The sequence below is a fragment of the Theropithecus gelada genome, chromosome 6 (assembly GCF_003255815.1).
Source record: "Theropithecus gelada isolate Dixy chromosome 6, Tgel_1.0, whole genome shotgun sequence".
Taxonomy (NCBI): Eukaryota; Metazoa; Chordata; class Mammalia; order Primates; family Cercopithecidae; genus Theropithecus; species Theropithecus gelada.
The window spans coordinates 174,705,596-174,732,830 of NC_037673.1; the positions used below are offsets into that span (position 1 = coordinate 174,705,596).

At 39.6% G+C, this 27,235-nt stretch overlaps 1 protein-coding gene across 1 annotated transcript; it reads right to left on the reverse strand.

Annotated features, from left to right (window-relative positions):
- Positions 1–4,437: 4,437 nt before the first annotated feature.
- On the reverse strand, positions 4,438–27,044 carry CLK4 (CDC like kinase 4). The gene is made up of 13 exons (XM_025389216.1): positions 26,877–27,044; positions 22,886–23,046; positions 18,148–18,373; positions 16,952–17,042; positions 16,490–16,556; positions 13,166–13,282; positions 12,912–13,078; positions 12,205–12,299; positions 11,820–11,949; positions 9,692–9,774; positions 6,643–6,722; positions 5,183–5,273; positions 4,438–5,092 (listed from the first exon to the last, which is right to left on the reverse strand). The coding sequence occupies exons 2-13, from the start codon at positions 23,044–23,046 to the stop codon at positions 4,952–4,954; spliced, it is 1,449 nt and encodes a 482-aa protein (XP_025245001.1). The 5' UTR covers positions 26,877–27,044; the 3' UTR covers positions 4,438–4,951.
- Between the last annotated feature and the right edge of the window lie 191 nt (positions 27,045–27,235).

A 27,235-nucleotide genomic window follows, 5' to 3' on the forward strand; every position in this document is an offset into this window, starting at 1 on the left:
AGGGATATTAAGTAGGGGGAAAGGAACAAAATTTGCAAAAATGTTTTTAATTTTTGAAGCTGGGCTATATGTATATAGAAAGTCATTATTGACTTTTGCATTCTATTTTTTAAAAATTAATCCCTAAAATAGAACTGGTCAACTCTCTCAAATGACTTAAACAGAGTATATTCATATTAGGTGAATTTACTCTTTTAACTATATCCCAAAAGGCTGGATTGCCAGTTATAAAACTAACCTGACTTTTGAACGTTACATTCCCTTTACTTGAGAGACCTAACAGGCCCTGCACAGTGGCTCACACCTGTAATCCCAGCAACTTCGGGAGGCGAAGGTGAAAGGATTGCTTGGGCCCAGGAGTCTGAAGCTGCAGTGAGCTGTGATCGCACCAATGCACTCCAGCCTGGGTGACAAAGCAAGATCCCCATCTCTAAAAATAGACAAAATGAACTCCAACAAAACCAATCAACCAACCACATTCAAAAAATTATATTAAGACCTTTTAGGGATTTGAGTGGAGAGATCAAATTCTTAAAAACAGTGATCAAATGATTAAAAAAAAACCTTTAAGAATTAGAATTGTTTGCAAATATGAGCTCTACTAAGACGACGATTGTTGGCTATTATTGACAATGAATTCTTCTGACTACAATATTTGAAAATGTAGCTTTTGTTAATCAAGTACTAGATGTGTAAAATATTTCATTTGCACCAAATTTTGTGGGAATCAGAATTTTGAAACTGGAAGAGAGAGTTAAAAACCCAGGTCACCTACTCCCAAAGTGTTTCTTCATTCCAGGATGTCAAAAGACAGACTTAAATATTGGTCTCTGCCTACCATTTAAAACAGGTTTCAAATGACCATGCAATGTTTAACTCACTTAGTAAAGAAAATTTTGAATAAATGAAATACAAGTAATAAAAACCTGGGTTTTTGTTGTTGTTGTTGAGACGGAGTCTGGCTCTGTCACCTAGGCTGCAGTGCAGTGGCACGATCTCGGCTCACTGCAACCTTGGTCTCCTGGGGTTCAAGAGATTCTCCTGCCTCAGCCTCCCGAGTAGTTGGGACTACAGGCGCATATCACCACACCCAGCTAATTTTTTATATTTTTAGTAGAGACGGGGTTTCACTGCGTTAGCCAGAATGGTCTCAATCTCCTGACCTTGTGTTCCGCCCACCTGGGCCTCCCAGAGTGCTGGGATTACAGGCGTGAGCCACCACGCCCGGCCAAGTTTTTGTATTTTTATAGAGACGGGGTTTCACCGTGTTAGCCAGGATGGTCTCAATCTCCTGACCTTGTGATCCGCCTCCCTCGGCCTCCCAGAGTGCTGGGATTACAGGCGTGAGCCACCACGCCCGGCCAAGTTTTTGTATTTTTATAGAGACGGTTTCACCGTGTTAGCCAGGATGGTCTCAATCTCCTGACCTTGTGATCCGCCTCCCTCGGCCTCCCAAAGTGCTGGGATTACAGGCGTGAGCCACCGCGCCCGGCCAAATCCTGGGTTTTATTATTCCATTTCATTCCAAGTCACTTCCGAGTAGAGCTGTGAATAAGAATCAACTGATTGTTCTGACACAATGTATTATTACAGGAAAGCACAATGCTAGAATCTGGCAAACCTGAATGTCAGTCTTACCGGGAGATTTGGCGGTCACTTCCAGTTTCTCTAGTATGTAGTCCTTCTAGACTACTCAGAGGAGGAGTTTTCACTTTTATGATAAAACTGTTAGTAGTTTGTCCCCTTGCTGTCAGCAGGAGTCAATTTAATTCAACTACTCTGAAAATTTTCGTGAATGCATGAATAAAAAACCTCAAGAAAATGAGTAGCAGCAGCAAACTGGAAATAATCTATTTAGCTGCCCTTTATAAATGCCTCATAAGAAAACCAAGCTTGACCTCAATGGAATTTCTAGAAACAGTAAACTGTGAGGTATCAAATTATTAAGAAAAATACCTAAATTACAAAGGATTCATGTACATTGGCCATTCTAAATCTTTTTCCCTTTTAGTGTTGAAGCTCAAGGCATTGTCCAAAAAAAAAAAACCTTGGAACTTTCAGAAAATGGGTTAAGAAATACAAGGAAAAAGGCAATTAAGACTAGGAACTTGAAAGCTCAAAGAAGAGGGGAAGGAAGGTTGGCAAAAGACACTCAATGATCCCAGAGGTACAGCCCTAACCTCTAAGCATTTCATCTATCCTAATTTTTTTAAGTTTCATTTTAATGCCTGAAATTCCATGAATTAGGCCTAGAAATTAGCAAATACCCTTTGGGAAGAATGTAAATTTTCAGAAGAGATGGGGTTAGCAATCGATAACTTCTTACTAAGAAATAATGGGAATATATTTCTTTCCTCCTATATCCTGAGATCAGCTACTCTGAGAATCAGTTTCTGATGAAAAGTAAACACTAATTTGGGAACTTGAAGCACTTACTGGGGGAAAGGACAGGGGGCTTAGATAGTACAATGGCACTGGAAAATGAAAAGGAACGAAAGGGAAAATAAAGGATAGCAAACACCTTAATCTATAGAGCTACACTGACTCAGGAAAAACTTTTTTTTTTAAACATCAAATGCTTCTTTTAAAAAATTATCACATATAGTTCAACTATTCTGAAATACAGTCACTGTATTTGGACTACATTAGAGGCCTAAACATAATGTATGCAGTCATTCTACAATAAACTTTTTGTTTCAGCTTTCTCAAACTCCTGGTCTACTTTAGGAACACAGTCTTACTGTATTGACAAGTGTTGCCCCTAAGTAACATGGGAAACCAAACTTGGTTTCATTATTTGTCCTACAAGAAAATCCCATGCATTTTATGTTTAAAATACGTAAACAGATTAGCCAGGCACAGTAGCTCATGCCTGTAATCCCAGCACACTGGGCGGCCAAGGCAGGAGGATCACTTGAGGTCAGGAGTTTGAGACCAGCCTGGTCAACACAGTGAAACCCTGCCTCTGCTAAAAATACGAAAAATTAGCAGGGCCTGGTGGCGCATGGCTATAATCCCAGCCACTCGGGAAGCTGAGGCAAGAGAATTGCTTGAACCCAGGAGGCAGCAGTGAGCCGAGATCACGCCACTGTACTCCAACTTGGGCAAAAGAGCAAGACTCAGTCTAAAATAAACCAAAACATAAACAGATAAAACTCCAATATTTGTGTAATGCACTTACGAAACAGGGATACTTTTAACAAAAAATAACCTATATCTGGAAATAAGCACTTAGGAATTCTACGACAAAAAATATTCCTACCTGGCTGACTGAACCATAGCAACAGACTTTTTTTCTTTTACCCAATTAAGTAACATTTACCACATAGTGGGTTTTTCTTTTGTTTCGTTTTTTCTTTTTTTGAGATGGAGTCTGGCACTGTCACCCAGGCTGGAGTGCAGTGGCGCAATCTCGGCTCGCTGCAACCTCCGCTTCCTGGATTCAAGCAATTCTCATGCTTCAGCCTCCCGAGTAGCTGGGATTACAGGCGTGCGCCACCACACCCAGCAAATTCTTTGTATCTTTAGTAGAGACAAGGTTTCACCATGTTGGCCAGGCTGGTCTCAAACTCCTGGCCTCAGGTGATCCGCCTGCCTCGGCCTCCCAAAGTGCTGGGATTACAGCGTGAGCCCCTGTGCCCGGCTCCGTAGAGTTTTTATGTGAAAACAAGGACAGTAAAAGAACAACAACAAACCCTAAAGTCACAAAGTTTATGTTAACCAATCAATTAAATTCTGGAAATTTCAGCAGCACGTTCTTCCCAAAATGCTTTCCAATCAAATCCTCCTTCTCCAGTAAGAATGATCACAGACATAAATTGCCTAATTAATAACCTTAATTCTTACAAGTTTACATATTTATGTCATTTTATAAACAGATGCTGGCCAATGTTAAGACTCCTAAGGACTTGGTATTAAAAACTGAAACCTCTCATCAGAATTTCTATTTTTATATCTGTGACTCACCAAACATACTTGGAAATGTCCATTTTCCAAGCTGACTTTCCAGTTAGATTTTAATCTTAAATAAAGTGTGCATGTGGTTTTTTTTTTTTTTTTTTTTGAGACTGAGTCTGGCTCTGTCGCCCAGGCTGGAGTGCAGTGGCCGGATCTCAGCTCACTGCAAGCTCCACCTCCCGGGTTTACGCCATTCTCCTGCCTCAGCCTCCGGAGTAGCTGGGACCACAGGCGCCCGCCACCTCGCCCGGCTAGTTTTTTGTATTTTTTAGTAGAGACGGGGTTTCACCGTGTTAGCCAGGATGGTCTCGATCTCCTGACCTTGTGATCCGCCCGTCTCAGCCTCCCAAAGTGCTGGGATTACAGGCTTGAGCCACCGCGCCCGGCTGTATGTGGTTTTCTTAAACAAACTGTCACAATGGACAAACTGGATGCCTTTCCATGAATGTCTACGTATCACCCTGATATCACCCAATGAAAAAGAATACAACACTTACACTTTAATAGAATTCTACCAGTAAACATTTTCTGAGTTTTGGTTTCTAGTACCTGCTTATCTAGAGTTAATAATAATCACCCGTTCAACAATTACAGAAAAAAAACTAAAGTTCTAAATTTGAAGTATATAAAGAATATTCCTTTAAGAATATAAGGTAGTCAAGATTTCCTTTTACTCAAAAAAAATCACTTCAGAGGTGACCTCCATGTACAAAAGGCAAGATCAGTCACATTTATCACTGGACACAAAGGATATTTCAAAGGTATTTAAAAATGGTAATCTCAAAAAGAAAAATTAATTTTAATTTTTCTATTGCATTATCAAGACCACAGTTGCTTAACAAGTTAATTATGCTATTGATACAAAACATACAGTATTTACACAACTGTACAAAATAATTTAATGTTTACAAAAATATTAGAATGTTTAGCTGACTGACACAGTCTTAAGTAATCTCTTCTAGAGAAGTACATAGTAAGACCACTGATTCCCATTTCATTTCTTTTTTAATAAGTCAAAGAAAGGATGCTGCAATGCTTCATCCAAGGTAATTCTTTGAGTTGGATCATATTCTAACATTCTTCGAACCAGGTCAAACAGTTTCTCATGTTCTTCATCATGACAAAGCATAAATTCCTGGGGGAGAAATGTTTTTGTTTTAAAAAAAATTAGTAATAGTGCAAACATGTGGTTTATTTTTTTAATCTTTAATCTTTTTTCTTTTACCTTTAATGGTTTGCAGCGTCTCCTAACATATCTACCAGCAGAACTGTGTTCATCCCAATCTAGCTGGTTATGGTGAAAATACTTGCGTTTTCTACAGAAAACAAAAAATCTGGATTAGTAAAATAACAAGAGTCACATCTTTACTCTGCACCCATGAGGGGAGACATGGTAAGCAGCTCTCTCTAGGTGTATAGACTTATATTATATATATGCATACAATTTTTAAAAACCTCAGCAACAATTATGTATCAGACACCTTATATCCCCCACTCTGTGAGGTTTTAGTGTCTCAACTAAGTTGTTCCTAACTATCATACATGGAACAACGTCAGCTTAAAACTAAGGGCCCCCTGGATTCAATCCTGTAAATTCTGTTTTCACTAGATCTAGAATGGGGCTAGAAATCTTTAAACTCCCTAGGTGGCTTCTGTGGTGAAGCTGTGTTTGGAAATACTACCTTGTCTAAGAATATACAGCCGGTTAAGGACAGAATAAATTTCACACTTAGAGTGATATGATTCCAAAACACAAGCTTTTTCATATTCTATGTATTATTTTTACATCACTTTAAGAAAACATTTATGCAAACGTAAACTTGAGTTTAAAAAAAAAAAAAACAAACAAACCCCAAAAGCCATTTTGTTTACTAGATCAGTGGTCCTCAACCTTTTTGGAACCAGGAACCGGTTTCATGGAAGCAGATCGGGGAGGAGGGATGATGGTTTGGGATGAAACTTCCACCTCAGATCATCAGGCATTAGATTCTCATAAGGAACCTGCATGCAACCTAGATCCCTCGGATGCGCAGTTCACAATAGGGTTCACATTCCTATGAGAATCTAATGCCACTGCTGATCTGACAGGAGGTGCAGCTCAGGCAGTAATAATGCTCACTCACCTGCCACTCATCTCCTGTTGTACAGCCCGGTTCCTAGGGTTTGGGGACCCCTGCACTAGATCACAAGGTAAATATTTTTTATTATATTAGGTTTTAAAAACATGGCCGAGTGTGGTGACTCACGCCTGTAATTCCAGCACTTTGGGAGGCCGACGCAGGCGGATCACCTGAGGTCAGGAGTTCGAGACCAGCATGACTAACGTGGTGAAACCCCATCTCTACTAAAAATACAAAAATTAGCCAGGCATAGTGGTGGGTGCCTGTAATCCCAGCAACTCGGGAGGCTGAGGCAGGAGAATCACTTGAACACAGGAGGCGGAGGTTGCAGTGAGCTGAGATTGCACCACTGCACTCCAGCCTGGGTCAAACAGTGAGACTCTGTCTCCAAAAAAAAAAAGGAGTAAGATGCAGTTACAATTTACCTCCAGTACAGGAAAAAAAAAAAAAAAAAGTCAAAATCTATAGTCCTTGGAATGAGCATTACAACAACGTTGAGTTTCCTGTAGTCTGAATATATGCTACTGCACGTATCCAACAAAAGGCTTCAATCTTAAAAACATACCTTGTTTTCTGAATCATGTGTTGTGGTATGGGTCCTAATATTCGTTCCATCATTGCCAGGTGCTCTTTACTATCATGAGTCTAAAAAATACAAGAAAAAGAAATTTAGCACTCTGCATTTCCCTACAAACACATTAACTTGTTCAATCTAAAATTTCAGTTTCCTTCTTTATTTGTATTTCTTATACTGTTTAAAGAATAACTGGGCAAGATTACCAGAAAAACTGTCTCCTCATTTAATCAGCTGCTTAATGAAAATTAACAACCAGTACCCAATGAATAGTTCACTTGTTAACACTTACTACTCCCGGGCAACAGACACACAGTCCCAATAATTCTCTAAACAACGAATTTCAAAGACGTTAAGATACTACCTCAAAGTCATATAGCTCATATATGAGGGAAGTTAAGCTATCAACCCATGTCAAAGCACATATCCTTAAATTAGACAGTAGCAGAGCCCTGGGTAAAGTGTAATACGGAAGACTGTCAGACTTACAGCTGGAATGGTATGCTTCTAGAGCAGAGGGTGGTAAACTTCTATAAACGGCCGGACAGTAAATATTTCAGGCTTGGCTGGTCATGAATGGTCCCTATTGCACATTCTTCTTCTTTTTGTAAGAACAGGCACCAGGCAGGATTTCACCATGGGCCAAAGTGTGCTAACCCTCGTTCTGGAGAGCAGAGGCTTTATGCAATACTTTTAGAAGGAATCTATCAACTAGTGCACCTTGCATATTGCTTCCAAATCGTGATACATGACAGGAATAAATAATACTAGCTTCACATTTTAAAGAAATTCCTTAGTTTAAGAGTATTTTGCAGGGTGGAGTTAAAATATAACTCACCTCTCCAATAATGTGTACTTCATTTAAAACTCAAAGTGATTTATAATCACAAAATCACCTGAAGCATCCATTTTATATAAGTCAGATGGAAGCATTCACTTTGCTTAACTTTTTCTTGACCCTACAGCTCACCACTGCAAAACCAGACAACACCTCCCAGAACTGACTGATAACCGTGATTCTAAGACATCAAACTTATCTATAAACTCGGAGCACTGTTCAACAGGATCTCTACGGATGAGACAGAAACAGAAACCTGGTGAGGTGCCCCACAAACAGTGAATCCATCGCTGTGCACTGCTGCCAAGTGACTCTCAGCTCACCACAGCCGCACACCCCTGCCCCGCTCTAACTTCAAACCAGCTTCAACAGTGCTGAGCTGGGACCTCCAGCCCCTCTTCCCCAAACAAAACAACACAACACCTTCATCATACCACAACCCTACTTAAAGTTCTTCAATGGTTGCATCACCTAAAGCTTTCAAGAATTTACATTTCAGGCTGGGTGCGGGGGCTCACACCTGTGATTCCCAGCACCTTGGGAGGCCGAGGAGGGCAGATCACTTGAGGTCAGGAGTTCGAGACCAGCCTGGTCAACACAACAAAACCCTGTCTCTACTAAAAATACAAAAAATTATTGTGATGTGGTGGTTCGTGCCTATAGTCCCAGTTACTTGGGAGGCTGAGACATGAGAATCACTTGAACCTGGGAGGCAGAGGTTGCAGTGAGCCAACATTGCGCCACTGCACTCCAGCCTGGGCGACACAGTGAGACTCCATCTCAGGGAGAAAAAAAAAAATTAGATTTCAGATGTAGGTACAACTTAAGGACAGAATGGAAAAGAAAGTAGTTTCCTACTTTTTGTTTTACCAATTGAGGACTTTTTATTTTAAAAGCAAACTACCAACAACTATAATTACATAAAAGAGACATTTAAAAAAAAAAAAAAAGCAGGAGGGATAATCTAATCTCTAAATAATGGTCAGAATGGCAACCCCAGACAACCATTTTCATTTTGGACCAGTCTACTTTTGGAAACCACTGACTTCTAGGATCAAACCAATACCCTGCAAAGTCTTTGAAGTCCTTTATGAATTGATCCTTGCCTATTGTTCTAATTTTCCCATTTATACAGGACACTGACAACGCTATTCTACCCCGAGTAGAATATGTTCATTCACTCCTCTGTGCCTTTACAGATACTATTTCCTCTTCCTTATATGCCCGCTGCACTCCAGTTTTCTAACTCCTCCTCTTCTTCCTATGTTCTCAGTGATGCCTTCCCTAAAGAAAGTAATTATTAACCTTTCCTGGGTTCTCCCTCCCTACACTTTGTTTTTTTATTTTTTTTATTTTTTTTGAGACGGAGTCTCGCTCTGTCACCCAGGCTGGAATGCAGTGGCGTGATCTCCGCTCATGCAAGCTCCGCCTCCTGGGTTCATGCCATTCTCCTGCCTCAGCCTCCCGAGTAGTTGGGACTACAGGCATCCACCATGACGTCTGGCTAATTTTTTGTATTTTTAGTAGAGATGGGGTTTCACCATGTTGGCCAGGATGGTCTCGATCTCCTGACCTCGTGATCCACCTGCCTCGGCCTCCCAAAGTGCTGGGATTACAGGCATGAGCCACCATGCCCGGCCCTCCCTATCTACACTTTCTACATTGTTCCATCACAGCAAACGCTACACTATACTGCAATAGTTTTCCAATGTCTTTTGCATGACTTGAGGAAGATGTTGTCTCTTCACCCTTATGTACTTATACTTAGAAATGCCTAGGACATTATAGATGCTTAATACTTTAGAGTAAAATACAATCCCTTGTTGTTCCTGAATTCTTTTATAAAAAGGAGTAAGTGACCCGTAATGGCCCACTGACAGTCAACATAATCAGAACTGAAAACTGACCACATTAACACTGCTGCAAACTTATGAAGGAGCTCCACAACGTAAAACAGGAGACAGTATGAACCATACATGAACCATGTGTTACAAACACTAATCACATGCAAAATTAACCATGATCACTCACTCACAGTAATATTTCATTCAACTGTGGTTTTAAAGAATGACCATTTTGCAAATGTAAGTTTTAATCTCAAGAATAATGATGTATGGCAATTTTCCAATATGGAAGTCAAAACTTTAGCATGTCTTTAACAATTTGTTATGAATTATTAAATGGAATTTACTAGCCACGTACCTGAAAGACTGTGAAACCAAGGTAATATTCAATAAGAATGCAACCTATGCTCCAAACATCACAAGGCTGAGACCAACCTAAAGCTATTTTAAAACAAATAGAAACATTTTACTATGAAACAACTTTTAAATGACAGTACATTAAATCCTTCCCTATATGGGTACTCCCTTTACAGAACCCATTTGGGAGAATATGACACCAAATTCAGGGTTTATATTTTTAGTTTTACAGCAAATGCTATTCAACACACTCTCATGGTCCATATGCTCACATCAAGACACAGTATTCTAACTAGGGAGGGGTGCATGTTATGCAAAATAAAAGGGGGACTACCATTTTCCAAGTATACAACCAATTCGTGCAAATATTCCATAGTCTCTGAACTGTTTATATGATGGGAGTGCACTGCTGTTGAAACCATTATTATGCTCAGTTCATGGTTAGTCCAAGAATTTTTATATTTTATTAGCACAAATGTAGGTTTATAATTATCCTCAGAATGAAATTACTAATCCCTTATCAATTATTAGCTTGATGCATGAGTTACTTCTTCCATTAAGAGAAATAATACTGTTTTGCACAAATTATATAAAGAATGTAATGGGAATTATAAGCAGTGTCACCTATAAGCAGAAATTACAGACCCACTGGAGCTCAGAGAGGGATCTATATACAAACATCAGGGCTGTCTATACATGATTTTATATACTTTCTCCTTCAGAATTCTCAATGACAGTATTATTCAAATCAGAATAAAACATCTAGTCACCTTAAATCTATACTTAACTGGGAAGGAGAAAGAACCAACCACATTGATATTTTAATCTTTCAAAGATCAAATATTTAGTTAAAAAAACAAATGTATAAATAAAACCTACATTCAAAGACATTTCAATTACTTTCAGTATCACTGAGGTTAAAGATAAAGGAAGAAATATATTCAAGTCAATATATATTGACTGTGACTTAAGTCATTTTTGTTAACCCCCCCACCCCAGTGTCTATCATTTGAACAAATGGATAATAATGGAGCATGGGCCAGGTGCGGTGGCTCATGCCTATAATCCCAGCACTTTGGGAGGCCAAGGAGGGTGGATCACGAGGTCGGCAGTTCGATACCAGCCTGACCAACATGGTGAAACCGCATCTCTACTAAAAATACAAAAAAATTAGCTGGGCATGGTGGCAGGTGCCTGTAATCCCAGCGCCTTAGGAGGCTGAGGCAGGAGAATAGCTTGAAACCGGAAGGCAGAGGTTGCAGTAAGCCGAGATTGCTCCACTGCACTCCAGCCTAGGCAATAAAAGCAAAACTCCATCTCAAAAAAATAAATAAATAAATAAAATATATAAATGAGCCGGGCGTGGTGGTGTGCACCTACAATCCCAGCTACTCAGGAGGCCGAGGCAGGAGAATCGCTTGAACCCGGGGACGGAGGTTGCAGTGAGGTGAGATTGCACTACTGCGCTCCAGCCTAGGTGACAGAGTGAGACTCTGTCTCAAAAAAATAAATAAATAATGGAGCATGGTTTCTACCTATTGACACATATAAAGTCTGTAAATGATAGAGCTTGGACCTCATAAAAGTTTTCTTTTTAGATCAGGCACTGTGGCTCACACCTGTAATCCCAGCATTTTGGGAGGCCAAAGCAGGCAAATCACGAGGTCAGGAGTTGGAGACCAACCTGGCCAACATGGTGAAACCCCATCTCTACTAAAAATACAAAAAATTAGCTGGGCGTGGTGAAGGGGGCCTGTAAGCCCAGCAACTTGGAAGGCTGAGGCAGGAGAATCACCTGAACCCGGAAGGCAGAAGTTGCAGTGAGCCGAGAGCGCGCCACAAAATCACATTTCTTTGATGCATTTAGCTAACAGAGCCTGTTTTCTTATGATCATTTAAGATTTACTTGTTCAAAAATAACTACCACCTGAAATATCTTTCACAGGCAGTATCACGTTTACCACTCAGGAAAAGTACAGCAATGTCCACACATTTTTTATGAAAACAGAAAACGTTTTCTGAATCCTGCTAAGAAGATCATACTTCCCCACACCACCAGTAAAGCTGTAAAGAACAAAAATCTCTTATTCAATTATAATATCAGAAAGACTGGTGTCTTGTCTACTGACCCAAAATGACCTCGGGAGCTCTGTAGTGCCGGGTAGACACCAAAGTACTGTGATGTTCATCATCATACGTTGCACTTCCAAAGTCAACAACTTTGATATCTGTGTTTTTCAGTGTGCGTTCATCACGTTTCTAGAGAGATACAGTTGAGTAAATATGAAATTCAACAGATATGAAATATTTTATAGCACTACTCAAAAGGCCAGCACATGAATTATCTTCTTGATTGTCAAAATAAGCTCATGAGAAAGGCAAAGAAGGATTACTTCTTTTCGGTTAAACATCAGGATATAATGAAGCTCAGGAGTGAAATTCCTCATCCAAAGATCATCAAGTTAAATTAATTTTAAAGACAACCACCAAAAGTAAAACAAGTCTTTAACTTACCATTTTAGAATTATATTTGACTACATAGTCAGACTTCACAAATAAAATATTTTCAGGCTTCAGATCTGTATGGGTTAATTTATTATGATGTAAAACTACAAGAGAACAAAAACACATTATTAGTTTCACTTACAAACTTAATTTGTACTACCAGGAAAGGAGAACTGGCAAAGGATACAGTGGTTAAGAGACGCTTCACCTTTACTTGTAAAATGTCTATTTTTTTAGTGACAACATTTGGATATATAGCTTTTATAATAAAAACAAGTTTCCTGGTGCTTAAAGATTTATCTTAATTGTTAAGGAGGTAAAAACACAAAAAATATTTAAAAATAGAGATTTATCACCGGCCATGGTAGCTCATGCCTGTAATCCCAGCACTTTAGGAGGCCAAGGGGGGCAGATCACCAGGTCAGGAGACCTAGACCATCCTGGCTAACACTGTGAAATCCTGACTCTACTAAAAATACAAAAAATTAGCCAGGCATGGTGGCGGTCGCCTGTAGTCCTAGCTACTTGGGAGGCTGAGGCAGGAGAATGGCATGAACCCAGGAGGTGGAGCTTGCAGTGAGCCAAGATCGCGCCACTGCACTCCAGCCTGGGCGACAGAGCAAGACTCCATCTCAAAATACGTACATACATACATACATACATACATACATACATACATACATACATAAAAATAAAGATTTATGAAGTGTACTCACAATTTATTGACTGGCAGATCTGATATGCCATCTGCCTGATGTGGTCAATTTGAAATGGCAGAAAGCTGTTTTCTTTAATGAAATCGTAAGTACTAAGCCCCAGCAGTTCAAACACAATACAAACATGACCATGATGATCAAACCATTCCAGCATCTGGACACATCGGCTAAAAGAGAGCAAAATAATAATTCAGTTTACGCAAATCTGAATATTTCATGTAATAAGATGGCTCCTAGGTTAAATTTATACTTACAAGACACTATTGGGATCAGTACTATTTAAGTGCTCTAATACTTGGATTTCTGAACGAGCTGCTTCACGGTAACGGCCTACGTTTTTTACGATTTTCACTGCTACATGCATGCCATCCCTTAAAAATAAAATTAAGATAAAAATGATAAATGTACAGGAGTGAGTTGAAGCCATGTTATGCTCTAAAGCATAATCTTAATTACCAGTTCCTCTATGCCTTTTAAAATAATCTTTCAGAACACATTATAGCAGATTCCATATAACATCATCTCAAAACATTTTGATAAAATACTTTACATGAAGTGATAATTCCCTTAATACTTATGAGTTTTAACATTTGCTCCCAGAATTTTAAATTTAATTACATTTTATACAACAACAGTTTTAAAATATATATACAATTGTAAACCAAAAATAGAATACGCTACTGTTGAAAGTATTCATTCATTTACCAGGCTAGGCCTACTCTGTGCCAGGCAATGCATAGGTATTAGTGATTAAAAGACGTGGTGTGTCCCTACGTACTTCGAAGTCTAATGGAAAAGACAGACACATAAACAACTTAGACTTCTTCACAGAAGAGGCAGCACAGAACTGAGTCCTGAAAGATAGCTGGGAGTTTGTCAGACTGGGAGGGAAACATCCAGGTAAAAGAGACACCAACTCTAAGTAATGAAGCCCAGAAAAACCTTAGCAGATGCACTGATGCAAGTATACTGAAACAGCTGCAGGGGAGGGCACTGGGCTTCAGACTGGGGCGTCTGTTAAGAATGCTTCCTAAAAAGCATAGAGCCATGAATGTTTCAAATCTTCTACTTCTTTTTGTCTTCCTTTTTAAACCTCATCTACCTACAGATGAGCCAGCATTCAAGCCTTCTTTTTCACTATGGCCCTTCCACTTTACAAAACCATACCCATCTCTTACTAGTATAACAAGATGTATGCCCTAGGCTATAAAAAACATTTGGGGCAAACAAACACGTATTCTAATGGCTGGATACGAAACCTTTTTCCACATCCAGTGGTTTCCTATTCATTGCTTTCAACAAGGCCCCAATGAATGTGAACCGATAAGTCACTAAACAAATTTTTTGATGTTTGGCATACACCTCAAGACTTAAAAGAACTCTAGTAAGATGACTGTGACAAAGCTTCTACTCCTATCTATTTAATTATATGACCAAAAAGTTTTCTCAGTGCTTGTATCCATAAAAACGAAAAAAGAAAACAAACAATGCTAAACAGTCAGATATTTATCTATGGCTACATGTCCTCATTTTTTTAGAGGCCTCAACCACCCCAAGAAAGGAAACATTCCAGGCCAGATATGGTGCAGGGGTGTGCCACACGTGACTACAGGCTCACACCTATAATCCCAGCACTATGGGAGGCTGAGGCAGGAGGATCACTTGAGGCCAGGGGTTCCACACCAGCCTGAGCAACATAGTGAGACCCCATCGCATTAAAAAAAAAATTTTTACAGATACATTTCATTAAATACACCAAGACTTAGACTTTCAAGAAATTCTAAAAGGACATTAATGGGATGGCTAGTGAAATCTGAATATAGTCTGCAGATTAGTTGGTAAAATTTGAAAACATATGTATGTATAATGATAAAGTAAATCTTATAAAATGTTAACATTTGGAAAATCTGGGTGAAGAATACATGGGAATTCTTTGAACTATTTTATTAACTTTTCTGTAAGTCTGAAAATATTTCAAAATACTTTTAAAGTTCAATTTACCTTCACATATTTGTTACAGAAAAGCAAAATGTGGGGATAATTTAGGAAAATATTTATGGAAAGTGAAATGAAAATAAATTCAATAATAAAACATTTCTAAGTATTCAAGAAGAGTTTGTTTATGGATGATGGCAGGTGCCACGCTGCTATGGTATTTAGATTCCCTCAAATGCATTTAAAGAGAGGTAAGCTTTATTTCTTTTTTTTTTTTTTTTTTTTTTTTGAGACGGAGTCTCGCTCTGTAGCCCAGGCTAGAGTGCAGTGGCCGGATCTCAGCTCACTGCAAGCTCCGCCTCCCGGGTTCACGCCATTCTCCGGCCTCAGCCTCCCGAGTAGCTGGGACTACAGGCGCCCGCCAGAGAGGTAAGCTTTATTTCTTAATATTAATATTTACATCCAGTTGGAAATTACATCCTTCCCAAATAATTTATGATAAAAAATTTTAAGTCATTTTAGAAATGTGTAGTTTCACTACAGTTCTAAGAGCTTCACTTACAAAAAAGTTTGCAAGCCACAAAATAGAGGTCCTAGAGGAAAACAGCAAAATGAGGCAGAAAGGGTCAAATCACAAACTTTATTCTCTAGGCCCTAGATGATAAAATTTCTTTATAGTTTAGGAAGCTAACTCTTAACATTTAAGATTAGACATGCTTTATTGCCTCTGCAATCTGAAATTGCCAAATCTTGTATACAAGGTCAAGGCCCTCAGTTCTAGAGTTCTGGGAAATTCCTTCACTTAAACATCCACTTTAATTTCAATGATTTCCCCGTTGAAATTGGTCTTTTTTTTTTTGAGACGGATTTTCACTCTTGTCGTCCAGGCTGGAGTGCAATGGTGTGATTTTGGCTCACCACAACCTCCGCCTCCCTCCCCTCCCGGGTTCAAGTGATTCTCTTGCCTCAGTCTCCCAAGTAGCTGGGATTACAGGCACGTGCCACCACACCTGGATAATTTTGTATTTTTAGTACAGACAAAGTTTCTCCATGTTGGTCAGGCTAGTCTCGAACTCCCAACCTCAGGTGATCTTCCTGCCTTGGCCTCCCGAAGTGCTGGGATTACAGGCGTGAGCCACTGTGTCTGGCAGTCAGCATTCTTAAGATCCACATTCATGGTAAATTAATCATACACAGTTCAAGAAATTTTGGTAAGTAATTTACCCCCTAAAACACGTGGCTACCATTTAAAATATATTCCATCTTGGCTGGATACGGTGGCTCAGGCTTATAATCCCAACGTTTTGGGAAACTGAGGCGGGTGGATCACTTGAGGTCAGGAGTTTGAGACCAGCCAGGCCAACATGGTGAAACCCCATCTTTACTGAAAATACAAAAACTAGCTAGGTGTGGTGGCAGGCTCCTGTAATCCCAGCTGCTCCAGAGGCTGAAGCAGGAGAATCACTTGAAGCCAGGAGACAGAAGTTGCAGTGAGCCAAGATGGCGCCACTGCACTCAAGCCTGGGCAACAAAGGCCCTATCTCAAATAAATAAATAAATTAATTAAATAAAATGTCATCTAAATTATGAATCTTTCCCCACCAAAAATATCAGAATGTTCAAAAAGGGAAAAACAAACTTACATGCCATGATCAATGCACTCTACAACTTTGCCAAAGGCTCCTTCACCCAAAGTGTCCACGATTTCATCTAAAGTGAGGAGGGAAAAAGAGGTGTAAGTACCTGAGTACAAATTGTCTAGTTATTCAAACAATGAATGCTTAAGTGTGGAATATTTTCAAATGATCTCTATCAAAGCATAACTAAGGTTTCAGCACTCAAATTATTTTAGTTTCAGCTGCTACAAAAACAATTAGATAGAGCTATCTTTCTTGCTCTAATCTCAAATTCCACTGATTATTTTGGAACTTTAGAATAGAAATATTTAAATTCTACAGAAAAGAAGAAATACAAAAGAACAAACAAACCCACAAAAAACAAAATAAAAAAGCAATGAAGAGTTCTTTAGCCCCCCGCTGACAAACTATTCTTAAAAAGATTATTCTTTCTGCAAAGTTTAAAAAGTGTTGAAAAATATTCTATACATCTTGCTCTTAGAACGTCTCCACTTTGACAGATCAGGTGACCCTCCTCATCATCCTCTATACTCCTGGATCTTTTCCTTCGGTGGCTCTTCTGGAACGGCAAGTGGGCAGCACCAAGATCGTCCAGCCAATCAATATATCAGAGTGAATTCAGGGCAGAATACGCAATTCATTCAGCGGGGAGATATTCAGGCATTCAGATAAGCACCAGGCCACGAACAGTTGGCAGGAGCAATTTCAAATTCAGTCCCCAGAAATTCACAGGGCACAGTTTATGTTACAGAAGAAAAACATGGCAAGGAACAGATTTTCAGATAAGATACTTAAAGTGGCAATAGAAAAAAACAACACAATTGTCTCTTTAAAATACTGATTTAATTGAAGTCTGAAATTTAAAGAATGCAATGTCATGATTTACTTATCTCTTGCTATAAATAGCATATGCTGTGAATTGGGATGTCTAGTTTGTCAGAAAAATGTTTTCAAATGTCAAGACTATTTGAAATTATTCTAATTTAGCAATATTTTAAAATATACATGATTAAAATAAAAGGGGAAATAAAGGCTAGTTAATTTCAATGTTCAATCTAATAAAAACTAGTTTTACTGAAGAAAACTTGGGGAGAAACTAATTCAAAGTTCACTGTTCAAGCAGGTGAAGATGTCTGAGTACAAAAAAAAAAGGGGTGGGCAGACTATTTGGATGTTTCCCATTCAGCACCCATCTTCACAACTTCAAAAGAATTCACTGCAGACAATGTTGCACTGTACTATGGAACTATGCTCATGTAGGTTAGTAACATTTAGGTATCCACCAGTGCAATGTTTCACATTTGTTTTCAAGTACCAGATAAAGGGTTTCTAAGGGGAAAAAAAAAATGCTTAAGATGAAAGATGGGTGCATGATTTTTTTGTAAGAATATGTTACAAATACAAAAATATTTTTATTATTAAAATCAATAAACTCATGATCTGGTCTGCAGAATATGAGGAAATGTGGGCAAACGAGGGCTAATAAATATATAGATCAGCTACAAGAATCTGGAGGTTTCCTTTAAGGATTTGAGTAACATAAATACAATTATAATATATCCAAATAGTATTTTATATATATATAAACAATTAGAAACTTATCAGCTCATTAAGAGTACACACAAATAAAACTCCACTCAAAATAAAAACAAAATCAATCATACCGAACGTGACTGATGACTTGAACAGTGTCTATTGCGCTTCCTTTTAGGACTGCTTCTCCTGCTGCGGACTGAAGATTTACTGCAGTGGATTCGATAACCGCTTTCAATGTCTCTGTGATAATGTCTAGGAACATATCCTTCACAGTAGTCATTCCTGTATTCGTCAACGTATCTCCGGTCCCGATAATCTCGCTCATTCAAATAATGACTTGCTTCTAAATAATGACTGCAAACACATTAAAAGATTTCAAATTATTCTCTTCATTCTGCAATAATGTGGTTCAAACAAAACATTTTTCTCAAAAATTCTTGGTTTAAACAGCTAACTCAATATAAGAAAAAAATTCAAACAGATGAATTAGCATTTATATTTATCTCACAAAGCTTAAGAAATAATTTTACTTCAACAAACAAGCAAATGGGCCCATTATAGAGATTGCTGACAAGCATTTCACACCGAGGAATAAAGCTTGAGTCACATCATTAATTTAGGTCCAGTGTTTACTTGATTAAGTGTTCCTTTACCTTCTGCACCTGTATCTAAGCTGTCTTAATCTCTCACAGAGGTACAATCAGAGGCAGGCAAAAAAGATTCCTTTGTCTTTTAATGTAAGAGCATTTTAGATATCCCTGGCACACAGAGAATTCTTTCATGAAAGGTACATTAGAGCTATAAGGAGCCTTAAATGTATTCCAGCCCTTTCATTTTACCGACGACTAAATTAGGATCCCTAGAAGAAAAATGATTTGCCAAGGTTGTACAGCACATTAGTGACAAAAACTAAAATATTTTCTAACCGCTATTATACAAGCCAATATTATTACACACATCATCTATCATGTCTCCTCTACTCTTTGCATTTCTAGCCTTGTTATTCCTGTTTGAGATATAGACAACGTAGCTTTTGAGGACTGCCCCATGTGCCAAAGGCATCTAAAATATATCCCCCTAAAGAACGAAAGGGATCCTGCAGTTTAGAATTACAGTAGTTCTACCACCGTACTTCCCTTTGCACTTCTAATTTCCTGTCATTCCTGTTTGAGAAGTATGTAAGAAACAACAGAAGCCACCATCCTCTAATGCCATAGTGCTTTAATCTACAGATCCCTTTGAAAATCTGCTGGAAGCCATGGACTCTCTTCCCCAAGAAACACATAAACAAAACTTGGCAAGGATTTTCATAGGTCATGGACCTCAGGATGTCAATGGATCCCAGTTAAGTAGCCTTGATCTGATGGAAAGAAAAGGACATAGATTCATTTGGCCCAGTTTCCCGTCCCCCTCTCTACCTGGGATGAGTGTCCTCTTCAACAGAGTGCGAAGCTTCAAGAGGGATGCACATGGAGCACTGAGGGAGAGAGGGGACACCTGCCCAGTCAGACAAATCGGCTAAAATAATCCTAACAAGCAATGGAGTGACGGATGTTGACTAGATTGCCCTCACCAACCCCTTTCCTTTCCCCAGAGTATGATGTCATTCTTTTTCCCAGGGGGCTCGTTTTGGCAGAAATAGAAGCATCTTTACAACTACTACCCAATAGGGCTAGTATCAAATCCAGGCTGGGGAGATACAGAAACCTGGTTCTCTCTCCCTAGCGTCAGCTTTAAGTGGTATTTATTGGAGAAACAACTCCGGATATTTGGGTGAGACTGTGGGCAGTCTAGGTTAGAGATCTGATCAGTTGGCTTGGAACTGTCAGGGAGAGACCACCAACACAATAAGCTAGAAGTGACCATACTCTTAAGGGCATCCTTCCCATAAAAGTCCAAAATCCTTCTACTAGAAAAAACTAACACTAACAATCTTTAGCTGGAATACTGCATGAAGTTAGAGCTGCTAAGCCATAAACAATAATATAGAGTAACAAAACATGGAGTGAACACCATGAGGACAAACTAAAAGGATGAGAGTCTCTTCAATAGACAATGGCCAATGACCAAGGCTGAGAGATTATATAAACAAAGTCTACAGAATTACACAGGCTATGGAGAGGGTAGACAGGATGAACAGACTGATTTAATTTTTTAAAATATCCACTGAATGCCCAGTGAATATTTCACTATAGCCTTTAAAATAGCCAAGACGGATGAGGGTAAGGGCACTCGTTTTTATATATCCACAGGTCCTGTGGGAGATAAAAAAAAAAATTATATAAGGCAAAGTCCCTGCCAACAAATAATGAACAATTTGAGATTACTCACATAAAAATGAAACAAAATCCAACAATGTAGGAAATTCTAAAAAGTTACAACACATGAGTGCTTAGAGTCAGAGATGGGGAAAAAATCTGTTTAAAATGGTCAGAGAATAATTACAAAAAAGATGGAAACAGAGTTGCATCTTAAAGGGAAGCCAGGATTTGGACAAAATAGAATACAGAAGAAATTCCGGTGGAGAAGAATGGCATGTTACCATCTTAAATTCATATGGCACTTTTAGCCACAATGGCTTAGAGATGGATTTGTCTATGCATTACTCAGGAAAAAGGCAATCCCGGCAAGAGCAATTTTCACACAGGGGAATGTAGACAAATAAGTAAGCTGAGAATAGCATCATTTAAAGCCCTGCATGCTAGGCTAAAGAGTATTTCTCAAAAGATGGTCTATTTATCAGCAATATCAAATATGGAGTTCTTATTAAAAATGGTAACCCTGGGCCTCAAGTCATACTCACTGACCCTAAATCTGGTCAACATACCTCCAAGGTGATTCTTATTCACACTAAAGTTGGAGAATCACTGCTTTAAGACTTGATACTTTATGTTACAGGCTTCTACGCACAATATAAAGATAGGGTTTACAGCCACATCAGTCTTTCTAATGCAGAATGGATTAACTAAGCCTGTAGAAAGGGAGACCAATTCACAGGCTACCTCCAAAAGACAAATCATAAAGAAAAGACACTATGCAACATATGTATGACAAATGGTTAAAATAATATGTCATAAAAAGCTCTTCTAAATCAATAAAATATACTTTAATAAACAGGCTAAGAATAAAAAGACGTTCAAATGATCAATACTTATGTGACAGTGGACAAATTTGTTAGAAATTTAAAAATTCAGTTTAATCAAAACATTATTCTTGGCCTTTCAAAACAGCCAAGATTGGTGAGAGCATGAAGGGGCACATTGTATAATTTGGCAAACTTTCTAGAAAAAGCAATATGAACCTGTAGCAAGAAACTTTTAAGAGTTCATATCCTTTACCTTAAAAATGCTTCTTCTTGGAGTGTATTTTCAGGAAATAATCAGCAGCAAAGATTTAGAAACAAAGATTTTTTTTTAAATTATAATTTTACAGCTAAATAATGGGGACTAATATCCTACAGAGATTACCATCTTTATACTTTTCTGCATTTTTCAGTTTTTTGTTATTTTATAAAAACACTCAAAGTTTTTGATCTTCAAAATTAGAACATTCTGGATTATGGTGAATGTTGACCACCAAACACATCTGGTACCAATGTCAAAGAAGGTATTGGCCTGGTGGTTAACTGGACTCAGTATCATGTTTATGTAATTAACTATGAGCATGAATGAACTGTTCATCACTCGTATCACTTCCTTTCTACATATATAACGTATAATTATCCTATTATCCTATGAGTAACTAGTACTATGACGTTAAGCCTTAGGATTTTTTGTATTTATTAATAGTGGGCTACAGATAGTTTTCTTTAGTATACTGTACATTAAATATTAATTATTTCTGGTCTTTGAAATCCTGCCATAAACCTTCCCACTTCCCCTTATATAACAATGTGTATGAAGCATGATTTGTCTGCACTGACTACAAATAAGCTCAGTTTGGCAGAACAAGTCTGTTAACGTGGAGAGGGAAGAAATTACATACTGTTTTTTAAAGTAACCCCAGCTGGCTAATTTAGAAAGCAATCTGGTAAACAGTCCCAATGGAACATCTGCACAAAACAAGAAAACAGAACCAACAAAACAAACGAAAAAGGGAAATTAATGAAACAGTGAAAGAAACCTACCTAGCCTTTCTTTAATCATTTAGAACTTTAAGATTCCTTTAATTCTATATAAATGTATTACCTCCAAATTTTACACTGGTAAGAATACAATACAACAGGACACATGCTGTTGCAAGTTTTTTATTGAGGCCATTTCCCAAATTACTAGGTACTACCTATGAAAACAATAGTTCTTAAATAAAGCCAGCTTCTAAAAATCCCAAACAAACATATCCCTTGGCCTCATCTACAAATATAACCTGTTCAATACAGTATAAGTGACTAATAATACACGTTGCTTTTCTCTGTTGGAGTAACTCCTCCCCTATAAAACCCTATCTGATTTCTGAAACACTTAATGAGCACTACAACATACACGTCTCCCTCTTATATACAAATTAAAGGTACGCATTGGGCATTCGATCACTATTACTTAACTTTTTGTGTGTCATCTCACTAGTCACGTTACTGGCAGCTGGGACTCACCATGTTATTTAATACATTTTACATTCACTTACTGATCAACTGTCTCCTACCACTCCCAGGGAGACAGACATACATAAGGATAAGAACTTTGTTTTATTCACAGCTGCAGCCTCAGCACCTATAGTCTAGTCTAAAATAAGTACTCAAATATTTTCTAAATGAGTATTTGTTGACTGAATTATAAAACAATTTGACAGATGAAAGCTATACAAGCAAATGACAAATCATTTAAAACTATTAGAGCTACAATGCTACTAGTTCAAGAGTTGATTTACCAATCAGATTCTTTAAACTGGTGACATGGTTTACAATGCCTGTTCTCTTGTGTGCTACTATGAGATCTCCTCTTCCGCTTGTGACTTCCACGGTAGCTTTCATGTCCCCAGCTTTCTCTGCTATCCCAATCAGGGCAGTGAGTTCGTTTGGAATGCCGCATCTGTTGATAGAAATGAAAAGGGAATTGCGGAGGTTATAGATGTGTGATAGGTAAAATATTATATATATTAGTATTATTTATCAAAACCCAACACACAGGGTCTTAGAGGCTCCAAATTCTTTTTAGGTGGTAATGTTTCCCAAGGCACTGGTATGTCAGATGACTGCTAAGAGGCATAGAGATCTAGTATTAAACTATGGGTAATACTGATACCTTAAGACATTTTTTTTGAATTCTGATTACATCCAGGACAACTTCTCAGCTTGGTGCTTGTCTTCAACTAACACTTGCAAACTGACTTTTTAAAAATTTAAAAAAAAGAAAAAAAAAAAGGGCCAAATGAAAAGGTTCAGGGGTACCGTTTCCAGCGGACAAGAGTATTTAGCTAAAAATTAATAACTTTTTTGTTTTATTTATCTTGTTTTGTTACTTTCTACTTATTAGTGATTTTCCAATTAAGTCATTGACATATTTTCTTTTTTTTTTTTTTTTTGAGACGGAGTCTCGCTCTGTAGCCCAGGCTGGAGTGCAGTGGCCGGATCTCAGCTCACTGCAAGCTCCGCCTCCCGGGTTCATGCCATTCTCCGGCCTCAGCCTCCGGAGTAGCTGGGACTACAGGCGCCCGCCATCTCGCCCGGCTATTTTTTGTATTTCTTAGTAGAGACGGGGTTTCACTGTGTTCGCCAGGATGGTCTCGATCTCCTGACCTCGTGATCCGCCCATCTCGGCCTCCCAAAGTGCTGGGATTACAGGCTTGAGCCACCACGCCCGGCCAACATATTTTCTTTTAAAAATGTTAACATTAAAATGTGAGCTGATTTAAGGAGAAATAATATCACAGTGTCATGCAGCTTTGGCAAATTACTGTAATACAAATAACTTTAGTGCGAGACAAAAATACTTAGGGATACTAAATATGGGAGGTGACTTTGTTTTAACTGTAAAGAGCTATTCAATGATGAAGCTTTTTTTTCTCAAATTCTCCACAGTTCTTCTCTCTAACTCTCAGAATGACTCTAAGCTTTGAGAATATTAGTTCTGTGTGGAGAGAACACAATATTCAACAGAGAAACTGAAGACATATAAAAAGGTGATTTTAGGCCGGGTGCAGTGGCTCATGCCTGTAATCCCAGAACTTTGGGAGGCCAAGTCCAGGAGTTTCAGACCAGCCTGGGCTACATATAATGAAACCCCGTCTCTACAAAAAAAAATTTTTTAATGTTTATGTGATTTTATGAACTCATTTTCTCTATCCAACAAGTTCATTTTCTTATCCAGCAGTTATTCTTAAACTTAAAATCTATTTGTAGTAAATCTGAAGTAACTCTGAAAAAGAAATCAGCCTACAAGGATGCACACTGAAGCACGGTCACAGTGAAATCAAACGATAACAGTGACATCTGACTCTATTTACAAACTCCAATGCATAACCTGGTTCCTTCCAGGCTCAGCATCTGTGCTCAAACAATATAACCCCTATCTGTCTCTCCCCATCTTATTTTCCAAAGCACAATCAGGTCCAAACTCTGCTAAACAGGGTAGTTTAAATGGTAAAAAGAGAAGAATTTCACAATTCAGTAAGGAGCTGAAAAAAGCTAAAATGGAGTAAAATCCACTTAGTTAACCTCATTCAGCTTGCCCAAATGACTAATAAGCAAACGAATGCAAGTAGAAATTTAAATGATTTTAAATGGATTAAAGGCTTTGAAATGAGGCAGCTTCAATTCTTCTGGGAGGTATTCCACAAGAAAGTATGTGTCACACCATCAGAGTCTGATTGCCACCAGATAGTCAGATATTTTCATTCACTCTCTTGCTGATTCTAATTCTATACCCATCAAGCATCCTTCTAATGTGGCTCTTAGCTTACTTTACAGAGGAAGAGAAGGCACTGATCAGGTCAAACAGAAATTCTAAAACTCTTGTTAGCGTCTCAATGGAAGTGAGCATTCCGGTTTGATACAAATGGAGTTACTTCCATATTGGAACGTGACATGAGTAACAGCACAAATTTACTTGAGGCAAAAGGCCAGAACACAAACTTTCTTCATTAGAGCTATCAAGAAAAATTTACGGTTGGGCGCAGTGGCGCCTCATCCCTTGAGCCCAGGAATTCGAGACTAGCCTGGGCAACAAGGTGAAAGCCTGCCTTTACAAAAAATACAAAAAATGAATCGCACATGGTGACTTGAGCCTGTAGTCCCAGCTACTGAGGAGAATCACTGAAGCCCAAGGAAGTCAAGGCTTCAGTGAGCCATGATCACGCCATTGCATTCCAGTATGGACGACAGTGAGACCCTGTCTCAAAAAAAAAAAAAAAAAAATTAATAAATAAATAAATTTCAAGTGCAATTCTTCTGAACCGTTCCGTCAAATACCAAAGTTGTATTTTAACCACATCAGGAACTCAGCTTGGTTAAATATTTTTAAATCATAGCAAGCAAAATCACATCTGATGACCGAGGGTTATTATTATCAACCTCCATTATTATGAAGTTTTTTCAAGACTTCTGTGTCTGCCTCAGTTTTGTTTTTTCCTCTTCTACTGTAAGTCTGCCACAACCAGCTAACCTCCAGCAAAACAGAATTCTCAAATTATGAGTTAATATGCAAACATTAAAATAAGAACGAGCTCCCTTGTGAGAGTACAAAATTTTTCTCAAGTTCGCTACTTCAAATTTAATTCAGCTGTTAGTCCCAGCCTCTGACCTCCCCCACTCACCCTGCAATGTTCAAAAATATTTTATCTGGAGGCACAAAGATCACCCCACCCAGGTTCTATGTGGTAAGGTTCCTTCGCATACACAAAAAAGAAGTTATCTAGAATCATGACACTGCCTCTAATTAATAAAGGACCCTGCGTGCTAGAATAACCAGGTATCTTTCAAAAACTAATGACACAATGCATCTCATATGTAGATCCAGCGCCACCGCCCTTAAGATCCTGTAGTTCTTGACAACTTAACGCTAAGTACATGGCTTAAAAACATCGAAATAGGTTATAAGTTTAGGATTGGAGGGCTCCAAGAGGACTGCATTTAATGGGTTACAAGCCAGTAGGGGCGTGTAAAAAGCACAATCGCACAGGACAGCTATGAAGCAAGACAAAGTGGCTGGCAAGCTCAGTTTGCGGGGCGGTTTCCTAAGGCTCGCATAAGCATATCTGGGCTATTTAGGCAACCAGGGATAATAAGATGCAAAACTATCAGAAATGCAGGTTCGCTGCAACAAAGCTGTGTTCAGTATAGCACAGAGGAGTAGCCTCCGCAAATTTCCACCTCTCACAAGCACCTACTGCTCTCAACCACCTGGATTTGCGCGGACGCCCGGTACCCACCTCCCGGCTCCCGGGAACCCGGCCGGTGCCTCTGGCGCACTCCACACAGGGGCAAGTACTTGACTCGGGAAAACCCCCCAAACGCTACAAACGGCCCAGGCCAGGAATCCAGGGAAAGACCTGATCTCCGACAACACGAACGCCGGAGACGGCTCTCGAAAAGTCTCCCGACAGGTCCTCGCGCCCGCCGGCTGGAAGAGGTCCCGACAGGGTTAACCACGAGCCGCGCTCGCCAGCCAGCAGGGCACGGCCAGCCCAGGGCCTCCGGAGCCGCGACGCGAGCGGCCAGGGCCCTCAGAGAAGGGTCAGCGGCAGAACCGCGACGCCCAGGCAACTTTCGGTGCTTCCGGCGCGCACCAGCCGAGCAGCGCCCCGCAGAACTCCTCAGCTCCACAAGCCCAGGCCCCCTAACGCGGTCGTTTCTCCGACACCTGGCTCGGGGACCTAAAGACCGACAGCCGCCTGGCCCCGCACACACCACCGGCAACCCTACCTCCGCAAAAGCAAATGGCCCTTCGGGCGAGAAATGTCGCCAAACTGCCGTCTTCCTTCCTCGGCCGCTGCGACAAACACCCCACAAAATGGCGGCACCGCCGTCGCCCTACAATCCCCCGGGTCGCCTCTAGCGCCACCTACGCCGCGCGAACGCGCCTGCGTGACATAGCCTTGCGCGCTCCCGCCGCTCCACGTAAGGGCGGGGCTCCACGTGACGTAAGAGCGGGGCCCGAGCCTCTGCACTGCGGCTGCGCGGCCCAAGCATTTTTTTTTCCCCCCCCCCGCCCCCGACCCCGCCCCGACCCCGCCCCGACTCCCTCCCGACCCCGCCCCGACTCCCTCCCGACCCCGCCCCGA